The sequence below is a fragment of the Silene latifolia genome, chromosome 11 (assembly GCF_048544455.1).
Source record: "Silene latifolia isolate original U9 population chromosome 11, ASM4854445v1, whole genome shotgun sequence".
Taxonomy (NCBI): Eukaryota; Viridiplantae; Streptophyta; class Magnoliopsida; order Caryophyllales; family Caryophyllaceae; genus Silene; species Silene latifolia.
In genome coordinates, this window is record NC_133536.1 from 135,641,358 (window position 1) to 135,661,832 (window position 20,475).

At 38.9% G+C, this 20,475-nt stretch overlaps 1 protein-coding gene, 1 long non-coding RNA gene and 1 other non-coding gene across 3 annotated transcripts in view; all 3 read left to right on the top strand.

Annotated features, from left to right (window-relative positions):
• The window catches only part of LOC141614047 (uncharacterized), a 68,742-nt gene extending 51,885 nt beyond the window's left edge, over positions 1–16,857 (top strand). The window contains exons 3-4 of the mRNA XM_074432802.1: positions 15,783–16,581; positions 16,725–16,857. Of these exons, the coding sequence (XP_074288903.1) occupies positions 15,783–16,575 (793 nt within the window). The 3' untranslated portion in view covers positions 16,576–16,581; positions 16,725–16,857. The remainder of the gene's footprint in view (positions 1–15,782; positions 16,582–16,724) is intronic.
• On the top strand, positions 10,285–10,391 carry LOC141615772 (small nucleolar RNA R71). The gene has a single exon (XR_012530173.1). It is a non-coding gene; the product is annotated as a small nucleolar RNA R71 (small nucleolar RNA).
• An 11-nt stretch (positions 16,858–16,868) lies between the features above and the next one.
• On the top strand, positions 16,869–17,360 carry LOC141615091 (uncharacterized). The gene is made up of 3 exons (XR_012529612.1): positions 16,869–16,904; positions 17,032–17,155; positions 17,253–17,360. It is a non-coding gene; the product is annotated as an uncharacterized LOC141615091 (long non-coding RNA).
• The last annotated feature ends 3,115 nt before the right edge of the window (positions 17,361–20,475 follow it).

The window sequence follows — 20,475 nt, forward strand, 5'->3', positions numbered from 1 at the left end:
ACAACCTCTCAAGTATAATATTGCCCCTTTTAGACAATAACTTTGTTACACATTGACGTACATGTTCCCTAATTTTCTAATGGTGAATTCGTTTTCAATCGTTGTTTTTATTGTCATTTTTATTCACTATATTGCAGCCTAAATCATTGGTTAAATAGTGAGTTGGATGAAGCTAGTTGTCTTTCTAATGATACCATCGAGTTAATGATTGTTGTATTTGATAAGGGTTCTGATGCGACTCCGCTAAGTGTTCACAAATTAAGATGTGGTCGTTGGTCACGGTCGAATCAAAACACAATTTATAGCTTAACAAGCAACTCTACAATTAGTAAAGAGGCAAGTAAAGGTCGGATCCCAAGGGACGGGAGTTGAAATGAGATTTCTATTGTAACTAGTGGTGTCTAAGGGGTGTCACAAATTGGGTTGATGTAGAAGGTTACTAAACTAGAATAACAATGAAAATAAACAAGCAAGATGAATAAAAAGGGGTGTAAACAATTGATTAAAGGCAATAGGGTGTCATGGGATCATAGGGGAATCTCGGGATATGATCATACAAACATGTTCTCAAATTATAAGCAAGCAATTATTGTTGTGATGGATTGAGTTGGGTTATATCTTACAATCCTAGGAAAGTTTGGGTCCCGGAGCCGAATCGATTAGATTGTACAACACCTACAAGTCGACTTAATCTTCCCTACTCAACAACATGCATGGTCTAATGAGACTCGAGTTGGGTTATGTCTTACAAGTCTCATTGAAAAGATAGAAGATGATAGTAAATGCAAGGATTCATAGGCTTAGCATTTCATCAAATATAACATGTGCATGAGTTGAGATCAAAACAAACAAGCAAATAAAACATGAAAGCATATTAATTTAAGCATGAATCATTCCCCATGTTGGTTTCCCCTAATCACCCATTAACCCTAGCTAAGAGACTACTCACTCATTATCATGTTGATCATGCTAGCAAGGTTGTCAATCATACCAACAATATGAAACATGATGAATAAATGAAAGTGATTAACAATAATTAAAAAGGGATTAAGAGATTATACCTACTAATGATTCCAATAATAAAGCAAGAATAATAGAAGTACTTGAATGCTAGATTGAGAGGTTGTCAATCTCCCAATAATAACCCAAATAATCTTCAATTACCCAAAATAAAGGATGAACAAAAGAGAGATTAAAGAACTAAAACTTGGATTAAAACTTGATTAATACTTGATTACAATATTGAAGAGAGATTTGATTGATATTAACTACACTAATTATTGATAAGAAGAACATGCTCCTCTAATTAGCCTAATGGGGTATTTATAGTGAAAATTAGGGAGGATGCATTAGGGTTAACTAAGGGCTAAACTAGTAATTACACTTTTTAAGTTGAGCAAGGAGGACCCGGTATTTTCTGAGAGAAGGGCTTCTCTTTTCGTAGCTTGAAGAAGACAATCCGTGCTGTGAAGAAATCCGGGCGGAATAAGGTCGGGACGGACGGATTTGGGCGGTGGAATCCGAGCGGATTCTGGGGAATCCGGGCGGATTGTTGAGGGGGAATCCGAGCGGATTCTGGCGTGGGACGCTCGGATTGTGCAGGACGGACGGATTGTTGACAATCCGCTCGGATTGTCAGTCAGCATAGTAACTTCTTCTTTTCTTCCCTTTTCTTCATAAATTCTTTGGGGATTTCCTTGGGGACTCAAGGATCTTTCCTCAACATTGCTCTTCTCCTATGATATGTACAAAGGCCTTCTAATCTTGTCTCTCCTTGATGCTTGGTCATTGAATTCGATCAATTTAGTCTCGTTTTGCCATGAAAATGTAAGATTCTTACTCCTTTCCTACCAAGGGATCAAAATCTCAAAGAATATGCAAAACAAAGAACTAAAGATAAGAAATGACCCAAATGAGCACTAAAAAGCATGGAAACAAGGCTAATTCGGGGGCTAAATATGCGCCAATTATGGTCACATCAAATATCCCCAAACCGAACCTTTGCTCGTCCCGAGTAAAGAGGTGACAAAGACTAGGACCAATACTAACCTATCCTAATAATATAGCCGATATGAGACAATTAGCGGGTCTCACTCCGCCCCTTCAACTCACAACAAGACAACCATGAGGTAGGATGCCTTCTTGCAAGGCAAGGTGGGTCTTGCCAAAATGGCGACACATCCAAACATTAAGCACACAAAAACACATAATGGATGCATCTACAAAAAGAATAGCCACTCCCTCATCAAGTGGCGGAAATTATCTACAAGGGAAGCAATTCAAGGGTATACAATCCTTCATAGATGCAATTTGCTCAAACTACTAAGTCTAGAAGGATACCAATAAATCACCTCCAAGTTGTGTCAAGCTAGGGTACCTTTGTCCTCAATCGTTAAATGCTTTTGTCAAGAGTAGACTCCCTATGGTGTTAGAAACACTGGAGGATCGCGGAATTCCCCCTCTTGCCTAGACAAGAAGAAGGGTCGTCCCCTCTCTACCATGCACAAAAATGGATATGATGGATAAAGGGATCAATAGATATTTGAGTTTCATTTTGGGAGTTTGCTTTTGTTTTTGTTTTCCCCCCCAATTTCTTGTGGCATTTGACATTTGAGAACACTTTCTTTGCCATTTCTTTTTGATTTTTGGCATTTCAATACTTGACAACTTTTTTGCATTTCTTTTTGAACATTTTCAAAGTCACCCCAATTAGTAACGAGGGTGCCTTGTATTTGAAGCTTAGGAGTTCTATTTTTGCTCCTCTTTTCATTTGATGCATTTTTGCAAACTTTCTTTCACTTTTCATTTCATTGAACTCAAATTGATTTCTTTTTGTGCCCATTCCCTTTTGTTGACAAAATGTATGGTAGAACATGGATGAATGATGGTTGCATGGTTTCAAGGGTCACCTTGGAATAAACGGTAGCCAAGGAGTTATCACACCACAAGGTACTCTTGACTCGGCCTTAATCCATGGGTCAAAGGATACTAGCATGACACATCCTAGGGTGTTTTACAAGCATTCTAACAAACAAAGTCTTAAGAACAAAAGGCATCTACTAGGGCCTATATACACTTGTCAAGCTTCCCAAGTAGACGGTTTCGCAAAATTTTTCTAACATGCAACTACATGCCATGATGCAACTAGCGGTCTTCAATATCCTCATGTCTACCATGCAACTACATGCCATGATGCAACAAGCCACATAGTCATTAACATAAAGAGGAAAAAGGAGATTGGAAAGATCATACCATGCAGTCTTCAATATCCCCATGTCTCGGATGTGGCGTAGTCAATCAATGTGAACAAGGATAAAACAAACACAATATATACAAGACAATATATACAAAGGAAATGAACTTGTTTTTGGGTTTTCAATTTTTCCAATTTTTATGATTTTTGAAATTTTTCAATTTTTATGGGTTTTTTGAATAAGAGTTAAATGTTAGAATTCCCATCCCCACACTAATATGGGCATTATCCTCAATGGCCAAAATGATGGAAATTATGCAAAGATGATGCATGATTTCTATACTAAATGCAATTCTATACTAAGCTACACTACATGATGCATGGTTTTTGTTATGACGGAGAGGATAATTTAGATTACCTCCCGTTGCGTATGCATTAACTTCCCCAAACCGAGTGAGACACTATTGCTAATGTCCAAGGATGGGTATAGTTCATGCACACACTATGCTATGCATGAAACTAATTTGTCATTTTGGATTTTACAAATGGGAACAATAAAATAAGAACACCTCAATGGTACCGAGGTGTGAGTCCTTTGATGTTGCTAGGACTATTCCAACAATGATCAAAATTAAATAAAATACAAAGAGACAAGACACAAACTTCTTTTCATGAAAAATAAAGATAAAGAGGAGAGATGAGAAAACTTCACTTGAACTTAGGTGGGTGCTCTTGCTTTGCTCCACCAAGTGATGAAGTGGTCTCCTAGACATCGGCATCATCTCCCTCTATATCGCTATCCCAAATATCCTTTGAAGAATCACTTAAACTTGGATCCATGAATTCGTCTTCCTCACTCTCAAGCTTCACCGTGTCACCACCACAAGAATCGCCACTCTCCTCCCCTTTGCGACCGTTCGCCCCTTCATTAGCCTTCTCCGAGTTGGGAAAGAGCAATTCCATTTGAGCCCATGAGGGGAAAGCTCATTCCTCACTAATCCGTCCTTTTTGAGCCATCTCATGGTATTGGGGGTAAAGAGCATAATAAGTGTCCACGGAGGTCTCATATTGACGGTAGTGTAAATCTTGCAAAATTCCCGTGACAAAGTCGTCACGGGGGAGGATGAAGGGATTTGGATGGTTATATGGTTGATAGGGAAAGGGGTAAGGAGGCACTTTTATCTTCTCATTTTGAGTTTGTTGTTCTTGTTGTTGTGGTGGTGGATTTTGTGGTGGTGGAGTTTGCCTTGTTTGACTTGGGATGAGGTAGGAGGGCATTGGGGACAAGCTTCCTCTTCTTGGGGATTCGTGGTAGATCGGTTATTGGGAGATAGATTGGATCGCTCCCTTTTTTCAACCACTTTATCCGCTTATCAACCCCCTCAAGGGTTATCCAATGGTGTTGGACGACAAGTAGATCTTCATTAATTCTTGTTCCCCCCGTAAGTGGAGTGTACTCATTGTTCTCATTGAACCTTGGGTTAAAGTGCTTTGCAAGTCTAGTTATGAGTCCACCATTCACTATGTGCTTCATTCCATCATCATCCCCATTTCTAAACCTTGCCCACTTCTCTAGCAAAACTAGAGGTGCATTGAAGTGATACCTATCTCTCCCTTGAATGTTGAGGTATGATTCCATAAATACAAGGTCCAATTGGTTGACGATGGCCGGATCTCGGCGGGCGAAGAGAGTACCCGAAAGAAATCGATATGTAAGCCTCAAGATCGGGTTTTGGATGTGAAAAGCAAGACACTCTTTAGTAAGAATGAAATCCCGGCCCGTCATGGCCCTCCACAATGGTGCAACATTATACTTTTTGGGCTTTGATGTTCGGGTAGGCGAAACATCAAGTCCGAACACATTGGCAAACTCGACAAGGGTCATCATTTTAGAAACATTTTCCAACCTAAACTCTATGCATATCACTTTGTTTACGGTTGTAATCTTCAAAAAGCTTAAGAATTCTAGCACAAGGGACCGATAGGTAGGTTCATACATGCGAAAGAGAGTTGAAAGACCAAAAACCTCAAAGAGTGCTTCTACTTGGTGAAAAATCCCAAGCTTTCTTAAGGTATCATGACAAAGAAATTTAGTGGGAAGAATATTCTTACTTAAGAGTCGGTGGAAGACCAATCGCTGCACATCATCAAGGAATTCCACATTCGAGAAATCATCGAGCCTTGTGAGATCTACAATCTCTACATGTTCCCTTCTAATGGTGTTGAGATGTGAGGTAGAGGAACTTCCCACCATCCTTGGTCTTCTTGCACTTCTAAAGGAGGATCTCCTTGGTGCCATTCTTGCTTCTTTTGTTGGGTTCCTTTGATTTACAGATTGCTAAGGATGTTCCTTGTTGATTGAGTATTGGAAACCCTAGAAAATTGGGGATTTTTGATTTTGAGGGTAAAGAGAGTGATTTGGATATGTATGGGAGTCATAAGGAGGTGGGTTTTATAGGGTAAGTGGAAGGAATAGTGATGTGTCAAAGTATGTGTGGTGGGGGGTATTTTAATTGGGAAGAAGTCGGGTCAAGACGCTGTGAGAAGACGAGCGGATTCGAGGTGAAGACGCTCGGATTCTTGCTTCACGGGACGGGCGGATTCTTCACAATCCGCTCGGATTTTGCCACAGAGGAAATTCCCAAAATTTTGACGCCACAAGACGGGCGTCCCGAGCATAAGACGCTCGGATTCTTTAAAGGTGGGACGGGCGTCTTCTTGAGAAGACGGGCGGATTCTGATACAGAGATTTTTCTTGAAATGCATAGGTGAAAAGACGGGCGTCTTTCTTCAAATCCGTCCGGATTCCACGGGACGGGCGGATTCTTTACTAGACGCTCGGATTCGACCTCAGTCCAGAAATCTTCAATTTCTCGCGTAGCAGACTGACGGACGGTTTCTCCCCTATACGCCCGGATTCTGACAAGACGGCCGGATTCTCGGGAATCCGCACGGATTCTGGCTGCGAATTTTGACTTTCTTTCCTTTCTTCAATGCGTCCCCACACTCGAGGATTTGCTCCTTCCTTCATTCAAAAACTCGTTAGTGACCCTCCCTCACTTACGCTCATGAAAAGAGTCTATGCTACTTATTAAAACAAATGCAATAATAAACATAAGTTAGAGGGTTAGTATATTTACAAATGGTGGTTTAGGGAGGACTCCACCAAACTCTCCCTTAGATGGTGCTTTCAAGGGGGAGGAGGCCCGAGGTAGGTAGCCTCGACCTCTCCAACAAATGCTCCTTCATAGTAGGGCTTCAACCTTTGACCATTTACCTTGAACTTGCTTCCATCTTCCGCCTTGAGTTCGAAATCTCCATATTTTCCAACTTCGGTTATCACATAGGGACCCATCCATCTAGAGTTCAACTTTCCCGGAAAGAGTCGGTAGCGGGAATTGAATAGAAGGACTTTGTCTCCCTTATGCAAGGCCTTTTGTCTAATTCTTTTGTCGTGAAGCAATTTTGTTCTTTCTTTGTAAATCTTTGCATTCTCATAGGATTGTAGTCGGAATTATTCCAACTCTTGGATTTGAATCATCCTCCTTTGACCGCTCAATTTGAGATCAAGATTGAGTGCTCGGATTGCCCAATAAGCTTTGTACTCCAATTCGATTGGCAAATGACATGCTTTTCCATATACAAGCTTGTAGGGGGAGGCTCCTATGGGAGTCTTGTAGGCCGTCCTATAAGCCCAAAGAGCATCATCAAGCTTTGTGCTCCAATCTTTCCGAGTCTTGTTCACAACTTTTTCAAGGATTTGCTTGATCTCTCTATTTGAAATTTCTACTTGACCGCTTGTTTGAGGATGATATCCCAAGCCGGTTCGATGTTGAACACCATATTTGGTCAAAAGGGATGCAAGCTTCTTCTCATGGAATTGTGTTCCTCCATCACTAATGATTGCTCTAGGAACTCCAAATCTTGGGAAAATTATCTTCTTGAAAAGCTTGGTGACCGTTTTTGCATCATCATTTGGGGTGGCAATTGCCTCCACCCACTTTGAGACATAATCGACGGCCACAAGGATGTACTTATTCCCATTGGATGTCACAAAGGGCCCTTGGTAGTCAATTCCCCAAACATCGAAGATCTCTACCTCTAGAATGCCCCTTTGTGGCATTTCGTTCCTCCAAGATATATTCCTCGTTCTTTGACAAGCATCGCAATGAATGATGAATTCTCTTGTATCTTGAAACATTGTAGGCCAATAGAAGCCCGATTGGAGAATTTTTGCAACGGTTCTCCTTGCTCCATGGTGCCCACCATAGGGTGATGAATGACATCCTTCCAAGATTCCTTGGATTTCCCATTGAGGGATGCATCTCCGGTAGAGCCCATCACTACACTCCTTGTAGAGGTTTGGGTCATCCCAAAAGTACCTCTTCACTTCGAATAGGAATCTCTTCCTTTGGTTGTGGTTCAAATTTGGAGGGAGCACTTTTCCAACAATATAATTGGCATAATCGGCAAACCATGGGGTGATGTGCCTTTCAAGTTGTGTTTGAATAGCCATCAAAATATCGTCGGGAAATGAGTCATTGATCGGGGTTTCTCCATTTTCATCATGAAACCGGATTCTTGACAAGTGATCCGCCACTACATTCTCGGCTCCTTTCTTGTCTCTTATTTCCAAGTCAAATTCTTGAAGAAGTAAAATCCATCTCAACAATCTTGGTTTTGCCTCCTTCTTTATCAAGGGATGTCGAAGAGCACGGTGATCCGAAAATACAATCACCTTGGATCCAAGCAAGTAGGAACTGAATTTATCCAAAGCATATACAATGGCAAGAAGCTCCTTTTCGGTTGTATCATAATTTACTTGAGAAGGGTCGAGGGTTTTGCTTATGTAATAAATGGCATGAAGAGCTCTCCCTACCCGTTGTCCAAGAGACCCACGGATTCCAGCCCAGCACAAATCCGTTTCTTCAAACTTCAAAGAAAGAAGCCCTTCCTTCGAAAAATACCGGCGTCTCCCTGCTCAATCTAAAAAGTGTAATTACTAGTTTAGCCCTTATTTAACCCTAATGCATCCACCTAATTTCCACTATAAATACCCCATTAGTCTAATTAGAAGAGCATGTTCTTCTTATCAATTATTAGAGTAGTTAATATCAATCAAATCCTTCTTTAGTATTGTAATCAACAATTAATCAAGTTTTAATACAAGTTTTATTTCCTTAATCTCTCTCTTGTTCATCCTTTATTTTGGGTAATTGAAGATTATTTGGGTTATTATTGGGAGATTGACAACCTCTCAATCAAGCATCAAGTACTTCTTTTATTCTTTGCTTTATTATTGGAATCATTATTAGGTATAATTCTCTTAATCCCTTTTTAATTATTGTTAATTACTTTCATTTGTTCATCATGTTTCATTTTGTTGGTATGATTGACAACCTTGCTAGCATGCTCAACATGATAAAGAGTGAGTAGTGACCTAGCTAGGGTTAATGGGTAATTAGGGGAAACCAACACGGGGAATGGTTCATGCTTAAATTAATATGCTTTCATGGTTTATTTGATTGCTTGTTTTGATCTCAACTCATGCACATGTTATGTTTGATGAAATGTGAGCCTATGAATCCTTGCATTTTTTACCCATCACCTATCTTTTCAATGAGACTTGTAAGACATAAGCCAACTCGAGTCTCATTAGACCATGCATGTTGTTGAGTAGGAGAGACTAAGTCGACTTGTAGGTGTTGTACAATCTAATCGATTCGGCTCCGGGACCCAAACTTTCCTAGGATTGTAAGATATAACCCAACTCAATCCATCACAACAATAATTGCTTGCTTATAATTTGAGAACATGTTTGTATGATCAATTCCCATGATTCCCCTATGACCCCATGATACCCTAGTACTTTTTATCAATTGTTTACAACCCTTTCAATTCATCTTGCTTATTTACTTTCATTGCTATTTAGTTAGTGACCTTCTACATCAACCCAAATTGTGACACCCCTAAGACACCACTAGTTTCAATAGAAATCTCATCTCAATTCCCGTCCCTTGGGATCCGACCTTTACTTGCCTCTTTACTAATTGTAGAGTTGTTTGTGAAGTTATAAATTGTGTTTGATTGGATGTGTGACGACCAACTCTTGTCCATATCAAACTTCTTGAATGGAGGCGGGTTCTTAGAGTTTTCAACTCTTTCCTTGTCACTAACATTCACAACATCTTCATCAACAGCCCTCTTCGGCCGTTCATACCTTGTACCACTCCTCAAATGGACGGCACTCACCGACTCATGTCTTGGGGGATTACCTTGAGGTGGTAATTGCCCCTTTTGTCTTTGAGAGCTAGAAGATGCTAATTGAGACATTTGGGTCTCCAACATCTTTGTGTGAGCTAGTATGTTGTTGATGGTGATATCTTTTGCTTGGCCATCCTTTTGCATTTGAGTGAAAAACTCTTGTTGGTTCTTTTGCATTTGGAGGACCTCTTTTTGAACATCAAAACCTTGGTCATTTGTTTGATTGTATGGAGGTTGATTTTGATAACTTTGGTTTTGATTGTAAAAGGGTCTTTGAGCTTGGTTTCTCATTTAAGGTGGGGTGTATGTTTGAGGGTTTCGAACATTTTGACTTTTATATGAAAGATTGGGGTGGAATTTGGTATTCTCATTGTAATAGTTGGAATAATTGGTGCCACTTTTGTATGCTTGGAAAGCATTCACTTGTTCCCCTACATTCACTTTGGTCATGTCCCAAAGTTTCACAACTCTCATATACTCCGCTTAATATTGATGATGATGCCACCATATCACTAACATGTTGCTTGGGTGATTTGGAGGCCTCTTCAAGTTTAGTCATGGCCTTCTCAAACTTCAAATTAATGGTATCAATATGACCACTAAGTTGAGCACCCAATTGAGTAATGGAATCCACCTCATGTTTTCCTCCTCTAATAGCCTTCCGAGGTCTACTATATTGCGAGTTATGGACCGCCATTTCTTCAATTTTGTTCCATGTTTGATTGTCATCAACTTCGGTGAACATACCATTTGATCCCATAATGAGAATGTTTCAGGAGTCTTCATATAGACCATTCCAAAATTGTTGTACAAGGAACCACTCGCTAAATCCATGGTGTGGACAAGATCGACAAGTGTCCTTGAATCTTTCCCATGCTTCATACAAAGATTCCTCATCCCTTTGTTTGAACCCGGTGATTTGGGCTCTCAACATGTTAGTCTTCTCCGGAGGATAGAATTTCTTGTAGAAAGCAAGTGCCAATTTCTTCCAATAATCAATACCAAGAGTAGCCTTATCTAGGCTCTTCAACCATTGTTTCGCGGTACCAATCAAAGAAAAAGAAAATAAGACCCATTGAATTTGGTCTTGAGTAACTCCGGTTTGAGAAATTGCATCACAATAGTCACAAAAAATCTCCATATGAGAATGAGGGTCTTCACTAGGCATCCCCCCAAATTGACTTCTCTAAACTAATTATATAAATTCGGATTTGGCAATGAAATTACCGGTTAAATGTTGTGGTGTAGGAGTACCATTTGGTAGGTTCTCCTCGGCTGGTACGGAATGTGATGAAAATTTAGGCATTGTAGGTTGATTTTGTGGGGGGTTTTGTATCGGGTTATCCTCTCCTTCTTTTGCAAAAGGGTTGATGAACTCAATGTTATTTGGTTGAATGTCCACAATCTCACCAATACCTCTCAAAGTATTCCTAGCAAGTCTTCTATTATTGGTCAAAGTTCTTTCGATTTCCAGATCAATGGGTAACAAGTTACCTTGTGATCTCCTAGACATGCAAAATATCAAACAATTTGAAAATAATTAGAACAACCTTGAGGAGATTGACTTCCCCAAGGTAAAGAAAGACACAACTAAAAACAATTAAAGAAAATCAAATCAAGTTAACACCGTCCCCGACAACGGCGCCATTTTTTGGTGTGTCGTAAAACTCGTCGTCAAAAGTTACCCAACCAAAACAATATTTATAACTTCACCAACTACTCTTAGTAAAGAGGCAAGCAAAGGTCGGATCCCAAGGGATGGGTATTGATGTAGGATTTTCAATTGTAAATGATCGTGTCTTAGGGTGTCACAATTTGGGGTTGAGATAGAAGATCAATTAAAACTAATCAACAATAAAAACAAAGCAAGGTAGATAAAATGAGGGTGTAAACAATTGATTAAAAGCACTAGGGTATCATGGGTTCATAGGGGAATACATGGGAGTTGATCATACAAACATGTTCTCAAATTATAAGCAAGCAATTATTGTTGTGATGGAATCGAGTTAGTGTATATCTTACAATCCTAGGAAGGTTTGGGTCCCGGAACCGAATCGATTAGATTGTACAACACCTACAAGTCGACTTAATCCTTCCTATTCAACATTATGCATGGTCTAATGAGCCTCGAGTTGGTTTATGGCTTACAAGCCTTATTGAAAAGATAAGTATTGGGTAAAAAATCAAGGCTTCATACACTACAAGAAAACACGATAAAGGCGACAGACATACTACAGTCGCCAAATTGGCGACAGGAAAAAAAAAACGGGCGACCACTATCCGTCGCCAATTTGGCGACTATACCTTTTTATCCAAAAATCCGTATGAAATCCACGGGCGACGCAATATTATCCAAATTGGCGACCGAAATCAGTCGCCAATTTTGGCGACCAAAACCCGTCGCCAATTTGGCGACCAAAAACGGTCGCCAACCCTTTGTTTATTTTTTTGTCGCCAATTTCTTCACCCCGTCCCCTTCATTCACTTCAATCAACTTAAAAAAAAAAAAACGCAGCAGTTTGTCCGACGATCCGACGCCACCACCAACTACAACCACCGGACGCCACCACTCGCCGCCGCCATCCGCACACTACATCCCTACCGACCCTTTGTTTATAATAAAGGTTTGTTTTCGACTCAAATCGATTTAATTACTTCAATCCTTCATATTTTGTTTAAGTTGTGATGTTTATTTAGTATCTAGTTGTAATTTATACATTAGTGATGCTTATTATTGTATGTAGTTGTAATTTAATTAGCATTTTTGTTAATTAATTTGAGTTAGGGTTAGAAATTGGGGTTTTTGTTAAATTAGTAATGTGATTTGATTAGGGGATTGTATAAGGTAGTATAGTTTTAAGAAGGTAGAAATTGGGGTTTTTGTTAAATTAGTAATGTGATTTGATTAGTGATGCTTAGATTTAGTAATATTGAAGTAGTATTGTTGAAGGTAGTATAGTTTTATGAAGGTAGTATAAATTTGCCTTATAATTAACCAAATTAAGTTAGAATGATTTAATTAGCATTTTTGTTAATTAATTTGAGTTAGGGTTAGAAATTAGCATTTTTGACAACTTGTATAATTAACCAAATTAATTAAGTTAGAATGATTTAATTAGCATTTTTAAAAAATTAATTAGCATTTTTCTTGAATGGAATGAGCATGATGTATAAATTTGTTAAATTAGTAATGTCATTTGATTAGGGGATTGTATAAATTTGCCTTATAATTTTGACAACTTGTTTAATATATAATGACCTAGTACCCGTTCAAGAATTACTCATTAGGAGCAATTCTTGAATAGTCCCCATTTTGGGATTTGTCTTTATCGTTTCAAGTCACTTAGGTAGTAAACACATAGTTGTGATTTTATTAATGAGAAAAGAATTTGGTTGCAAATTTCTCCAATGTTCTCTGAATACATATGTGGAATATGTATCTTTTCCACATTGTGTATTTGGAGAACTAAGGGGAATTGCCGAATTTTTTTCTCATTAATAATTCACAAATGTGTGTTTGCTAGTGACTTGAAACGTACATTGATGGGTTTAGGTTGGAGTGATAAGGACCCAATTGAAATCTTGAAATTAGCATAAAATGGAGGATGAGATAACCATTGCTTTTTTTGTTGAAATTAAATATTATTATTTAAAATGGTTAGTTTGCTATATATTGCTTATAGATTAAAATGAAGAGATCTGAACGTAGCTGGATGTACGAAGAAAGAGTAGATAAGAAGAAACGTCCTATCGCTAGATTTGTAAAGGGAGTTCGTGGATTTATTGAATTTGCTAGATGTCAAGATTCATATGATTTGGAACAACATAAACTTAGGTGTCCTTGTACTAAATGTAAAAACTTAAAATATTTATTTGACATTGAAGTAGAAGAGCATCTTGTTACAAATGGTTTTTTTCCAAACTACTACAATTGGATCTCCCATGGAGAAAAATATTATCCCGAAGAACCTCAAATCCAACAAAATGAGAACCCATATAGAGAAATGGTACTTGATGCCTTTCAGTCTAATGATTTCATTAATGACGACCGTGTACCAATGATTGATGAAGAACAACCAAACCCAAGAGCAAAAGCCTTTTTGGACATGCTAAGTACTTCCGAAAAACCTTATATGAGGGGAGTAGAATGACATTGTTACAAGTTGCATCCAGGATAGTTTCTTTAAAATGTGAGTATAATATGCCATTTAAAGCCGTTGATAGTATTGCTACGTTGGTTGAGGATGTTATACCCGATAATAATGTTATGACCAGAAATTTCTATAATACCAAGAAAGTGGTCAAAGGTCTTCAACTTCCACATGAAAAGATTGATGCATGTCCTAAAGGATGTATGCTTTTTGGAAAGATGATGCTTTGCTTGACAAATGTAAGAAATGTCAAAGGGATAGATATGAGACAAGTGAAGGAAATATTGTTTTGAAGGGGAAGAAGGGTAATAAAAGGAGTGGAAAGAGAAAGAAACCAATATCAGAAAACACATTAATTTATTTTCCATTAGCTCCTAGACTTCAAAGAATGTATGCCACGAAAAATCTTGCCAACCAAATGAGATGGCACAAAGAAAATCCTCGTACACCAGGAAAGATGTGTCATCCGAGTGACGGGGAGGAGTGGAAGCGTTTTGATAGGTTATATCCCGATTTTGCCGAGGAACCTCGCAATGTGAGACTTGGCTTGTGTACGGATGGGTTTGACCCTTTTGGTGAGTTTGGTAGAAACTACTCATGTTGGCCCGTAATGACCACGCCGTACAACTTACCTCCTTGGCTTTGTCTGAAAAGACAATTTATTTTCCTCTCTTTACTTATTCCCGGTCCCGATAACCCAAAAAACCATCTGGATGTTTATTTACAACCGTTCTTTGGAGGAACTGAAGTATTTGTGGGAAGTTGGTGTAGAAACATTTGATGTGTCGAAGAAGCAAAATTTCCAACTAAGAGCTTCATTGTTATGGACTATAAATGATTTTCCCGCATATGGTATGCTATCAGGATGGGCAACCGCCGGGCGAAAGGCATGTCCTTATTGCATGGATAGGAGTAAAGCATTTTATCTTCCTAATTCCAAAAAAATTAGTTGGTTTGATTGTCATAGATGTTTCTTACCGGATGGACATATTCATAGAGAGAACAAGAAATCTTTCTTAAAAGGTAAGGAGGTGCGTGACAATGCTCCGGTTCGACTCTAAGGGGATGAGATATGGGAGGTTGTACGTGATTTGCCAACAACTGTCGATGGGATTGAAGAAGAGTTTAAAGAGTTGAAAAAGAAAAAAAATGGTTGGTTTAAAAGAAGTATTTTTGGGAGCTTCCCTCTTTGGAAAACAATGTTGATCGGACACAATTTGGATGTGATGCACATAGAGAAGAACTTCTTTGAGTTACTTATTCATACGATTATGGATGTAAAAGGAAAGACACGTGATGATATTAATTCAAGAATAGAATTGAAGAAATTTTGTGATCGTCCTAAACTTCATATTCGTAAGGATGGGGCTAAACCAAAAGCCATATTTACTCTTGACAAAGCTCAAAGAAAGGTATTGTGCGATTGGATAGGAAACTTGAAGTTTCCAGATGGATATGCATCCGATTTGAGCCGTTGTGTTGATTTGAAGGAACTGAAGTTGAAAGGGTTGAAAAGTCATGATTGTCATGTTTTCATGGAGCGCTTATTACCCGTGGCTTTTAAAAATTTACTCCCGACTACGAGTTTGGAATGCGATTCTGAGAAATAAGTCAATTTTTTAGAGATTTATGTTCCTCCACGATATCGGTTGAGGACATGAGTCGTTTAGAAGACCAAATACCAGAAATTTTGTGTAAACTTGAGATGATATTTCCGCCTTCTTTTTCAATTCGATGGAGCATCTACCTATCCATTTGCCATATGAAGCTAAAGTTGGTGGACCCGTCCAATATAGGTGGATGTATCCTTTCGAAAGGTTTCTTAATCATGTGAAGAAAAAAATTGGTAATAAAGCTCGTGTGGAAGGTTCTATATGCAATGCCTACCTAACGGAAGAGATTGCCAATTTTTGCTCTCTTTATTTTGAAAAACATATTGAGACCAAAGCAAAATACTTGAATATTGATGAAGCGGATGAACTAGACACAAGTATACCCAAGTGTTTCCAAATGCAGGATGAAATAGGGTGTTCATCAGTTGGGGGAACAAGATTTACGGATGACAAGGAGTATAACCGTGCCCACCTTTATGTGCTATCTAATTGTGAGGTTTTGGAGCCATATGAAGCTCAATTTGTGACAGATTTCATTAAAGATCACCCTAATGTGAACAGAGAGGATGTTTGGCATAAGCATGAGGATCAATTTCTAGCCTGGTTTCGGAAGCATGTATGTAAGCTAAATATTCAAGATGATGTGATAAGAAGCTTGGCTTTGGGTCCTTCTCGAAAGGTTGTGACGTGGAATCGATATTCAATTAATGGGTTTAAGTTTCAAACATTTGACTATGGCAAAAGTAAGGCTAAATGCAACTACGGCGTTACTATTTCTTCTCTTGATGGCAATGATTATTATGGCATATTAGAGGATATCTTTGAGTTGTGCTACAATGGCCGGGATAGGAGTTATAAAACCGTCTTATTCAAGATTCAATGGAGGGATAATTCCGTAGCTGGAACGAGAGTCCATGATCGTTACAAACTCGTGGAAGTGAATCATACTCGAACCTACTCTCAATATGACCCATTTATACTTGCACAACAAGCTCATCAAGTTTATTTTGCATCTCTTCCGAGCACAAGCAATGATAGACAACAAAAGCAATGGTGGGCCGTTTTTAAAACAAAGGCACGATCAGAAGTTGATACATCTTTTTTCCAAGAAGAGGTTGTATCAGAAACAGTTTTGTCCCCAGTTGATCATGATGAAATTATTTATGCAAATGAGATAGAAGCGGAGGAGGAGTTAGAAGAGGAAGAAGAAGAGAATGATAAGGAGAGGGATGGGATAGAAGAGGGGGAAGAAGAAGAAGAAGAGGAGGAGGAAGAGGAAGAAGAAGAAGAAGAAGAAGAAGAAGAAGAAGAAGAAGAAGAAGAAGAAGATGAGGATGATGATGATGATGAGTAAGAGAAGGTATTAAAAGTATACATATCAAAATTTGGAAACAATTATTAGCGTTTTATTTTGTCTTTTATACTTGTTTATTAGGTTTTATTTTTTTGTATCTTATAATAATTATCTTGTAATATTTGCTAACACTTTTTATTCAATTGTAGTACACATGGCTCCTGGAGGAAGTAGGCAGCGCGGAGGCTATAGTGAGGGAGGTAGTAGCTCCCGAGAGCAGGAGGAGGACGTTGACCGTTCTACTACGGAGGTGAGTGAGGAGGAGGAGGAGGTTGCTATACCCCGACACATACCGACAACAGGATGATCCTTGATCCGAATGGTCTTTGGTAATTTTTTATTCATTCTATTTTGTAATTTTTTTATTTAGTAATAAATGACTTTTTTTAGACATATGTTAATTATACATTATTTTTTTTTCCTATATAATTATGTTTTTAACATGTTTGATTTCAGGTTTAGAAGTCAAACAGTTGTTCGTGGTGTGACTAATAGCACCCAAGAGAACATGACACACGGCGTTACTTGTTGGAGTAACGCTAGTGATGAAGATAAGGAGATGTGGTTCAACAACTTCCGGGTATCTATTTATAAAATATATATTATTAAATATAATTTATTTATTCTTTTTACCTTATTATTAATTTGTTTCTCATCTATGTGTTTACTTTTTGTAGCGTGTGTTCTATTGGCCAACCAACCTTGAGCGCCTAGTTTGGCAAAGGTATAATGACATTGGCAAGAAGAGGCTAAGGGACAACATGTATAAGGTGTCTAAGAGGAAGAAGGCGCCATCTTTCATGAAAGGTATTTAGTTTCTTTTAATACCCGTAATTAGTTAAAATTCATTACATATTTTGAAAATATATTAATTAATAATTGTTATTTTATTGATTACGGGTTCGTCATATGAGGAATATACCAAGTACCGGAACAATCCTGAGTTCAAGGAAGCATCGGCCCGGAACAAGATCAACGGGAAAAGAGGAGATAAGGACGCGGAAGTTGAGCCTACTCATTATGGAGGGTCTCAATCTTTTCATGATCGTGTGGTATTAGATGTAAGTTATTTGTCTTAGCTTTTAATTTAATAGTCTTCTAATTTAATTAGTCTCATTAATTATCATGTTTGAGTAACAATTTCCTTGTTTTTTTTCCGGAAGACCAAGAAGAATAAGGGTAAGGTACCCACGATTGTTGATCTCTTTGTTGACACTCACGCAAAGAAGACAAGCAAGGGCAAGTTGATCTTCGCGAAGGAAAAGGATGAACAGTTATATGTAAGTGTCAAAAAATAAAAATTTCTTAGCTTTTTAAAGTATATGTTTTATCAATTTTTAGATAAGTAACCTCTAACCATTAATGTTTTATCAATTTTTTAGGAACAATTCCTTGTCCGTAGGAAGAACAACCCGGAAATTGATGACAATGAGCTATGGTTTGATCTTGTTGAGGGGTTCCAAAGAGGAGATGTGTATGGAGCCGGGTCGGCAAAGGAGATTTTCTACCCTCCTACAAGAAGAAGAGGGTCAATTTCCTCCCAACAACAACCTTATACCCCAAGTGTCGTGAGTGTGCTCCAAGCTCAATTAGCCGCCAGGGAGAGGCAGGATGCCGAGAGGGAGAGGCGGGATGCCGAGAGAGATCTTTGAAATTCGGAGGATGAAGGAGGAAATGGAACGGATGAACTCCTTCTTCGCCAATTGCAACACTGGGTGGCGCCCGCAACCAAAGGATCCTAGAGATCCTAATCATGGAGGTGGTAGTGGAGCGGGAGCAAGTTTCCCTGTTTCGTAGTTATGTAGTAGAACTCGTAGTTATTCCCGGATAATGTTAGATGACCAAACTCGTAGAACTCGTAGTTGTGTGTATGGAACTTGATTTTCTTTATCAAGTTTGGTTGTGTTGGCTTCCCATGTGTTCTCTCTTTGGAAGTGTTGGTTTATTTGCAGGTTTTACGTATTTGGCTAGGTCAAAAACGATTTTTAGGCAAAAAAACATGTAATTTTGGCGACGGACACTGGGCATTTGGCGACGGCATTCCGTCGCTAAGTCTCTGGTCATGAATTAATTTTAGGGACGTTGGCGACGGAAAACAGTGTTATTGGCGACGGAAATCAGTCGCCAAAATGGCGACCAAGTTCTGTCGCCAAAATGGCGACCATTACCCGTCGCCATTTTGGAGGATATGGAGATGACGTGTATATTTAAAAAGCGACAAATGGCAGTCGCTAAATTGGCGACTAATGATGATCGCCAATTTTGGCGACAATTTGATCGCCCGCTTTAAAAAATTGATCGCCAAAATTGGCGATTTAACTGTCGCCAAAAGCGACCAAACCTTGCTACGAAGTGCGGGCGACGGGCCTTAGTCGCTTTATTCTAAATGGCGACTGTTCTCAGTCGCCTTATATGGTCGCCAATTACCTTATTTGTTGTAGTGATAGGCTCGCATTTCATCAAACATAACATGTGCATAAGTTGAAATCACAACAAGAAATCAAATAAATCATGTGAACATATTTGATTAAGCATGAATCATTCCCCATGTTGGCTTCCCCTAATTACCCATTAACCCTAGCTAAAGAAACTACTCACTCATGGTCAAGTTTAACATGCTAACAAGGTTGTCAATCACATTAACAAGGCAAAACATGATGAATGAATGAAAATGATTAACAATAATTAAAGCAAGGATTAAGAGAATTATACCTATGGAGATTCCAAAATAATAATGCAAAGAATAATAGAAGTACTTGATGATTGATGGAAGGTTGTCAATCTCCCAATAAACCCAAATGATCTTCTAATTACCCAAAATAAATGATGAACAATAGAGAATTTAAGGAAAGATTAAGTATTGAGATTTGTATTAAGAGTAAATTAAGAGTTGATTACAAGATTAAGGGATGATTACTAATTGATTAGAACTTGATTAAGAAATCATGATAATCTAAGTAGTACAATGGGGTATTTATACTAAAGATTAGGTACATAAATTAGGGTTACTAAGGGCTTAAATGACTATTAAGTCCTTAAGAAAAGTTGAGAAAATGCTCCTCTCGAAGGAAATGAGCATCTCCGTTTTGCGAGTCTTACCATGATTCGAGCGACTTGAAAGCAGGCATGGGCTCTCTGGGGTACGATCCGAGCGGATTATCAAGGGAGACGCTCGGATCTTCTTGCTTCAGAACGAGTGTCTTGGTCACGGGACGCTCGGATGGTGGTGGGGAGACGCTCGGATCCTCTGTGATCCGCTCGGATCCCTTGGCAGTCAGCTTTTCTTCTTTTTTTTCCTTCATAATCCGCGAGGATCAATCCGGGGATGCAAGGATCCTTTCGGCATTGCCCGTTTCACTTCATTATCTACATAGGCCTTCTAGTATCGTCTTCCCTTTGATGCTTGGTCATTAGATGCAATCAATTTAGCTCCATTTCGCCATGTAAATTCAAGATTTGCACTCCTCTCCTACCAAGGAAACAAAACCTCAAAGAATATGCAAAATGGGAAACTAAAGATAGTAAATGACCCAATTATGCACTATAAAGCATAGGAACGAGGCTAATTCGGGGACTAAAGGTGCTCAAATATGAGTCACATCAGAATCCAGCTTCTAAGTCTCTTAACCCATTGAGGGACATCCTCATTGAGAATGGGTTTTCAAATGTTAGGGCAATCTACCCGGCTTGGACTTCTGGTCGTGGGTTTCTTGGATATGCTCTTATCGTGTTTCGAGGGGATGGTCTTGACGATTTTTACCAAGCAAAACAACTCGCTGCAAGGTATGCATCACGTGACCATCAAAGGGGCAAAAGTGACTATTATAGCGACGACCCTAGGGATCGTTATGTTCACGCTGGGCCTCACTTATGGGTTACCACCGCTGAGGACACTCATCT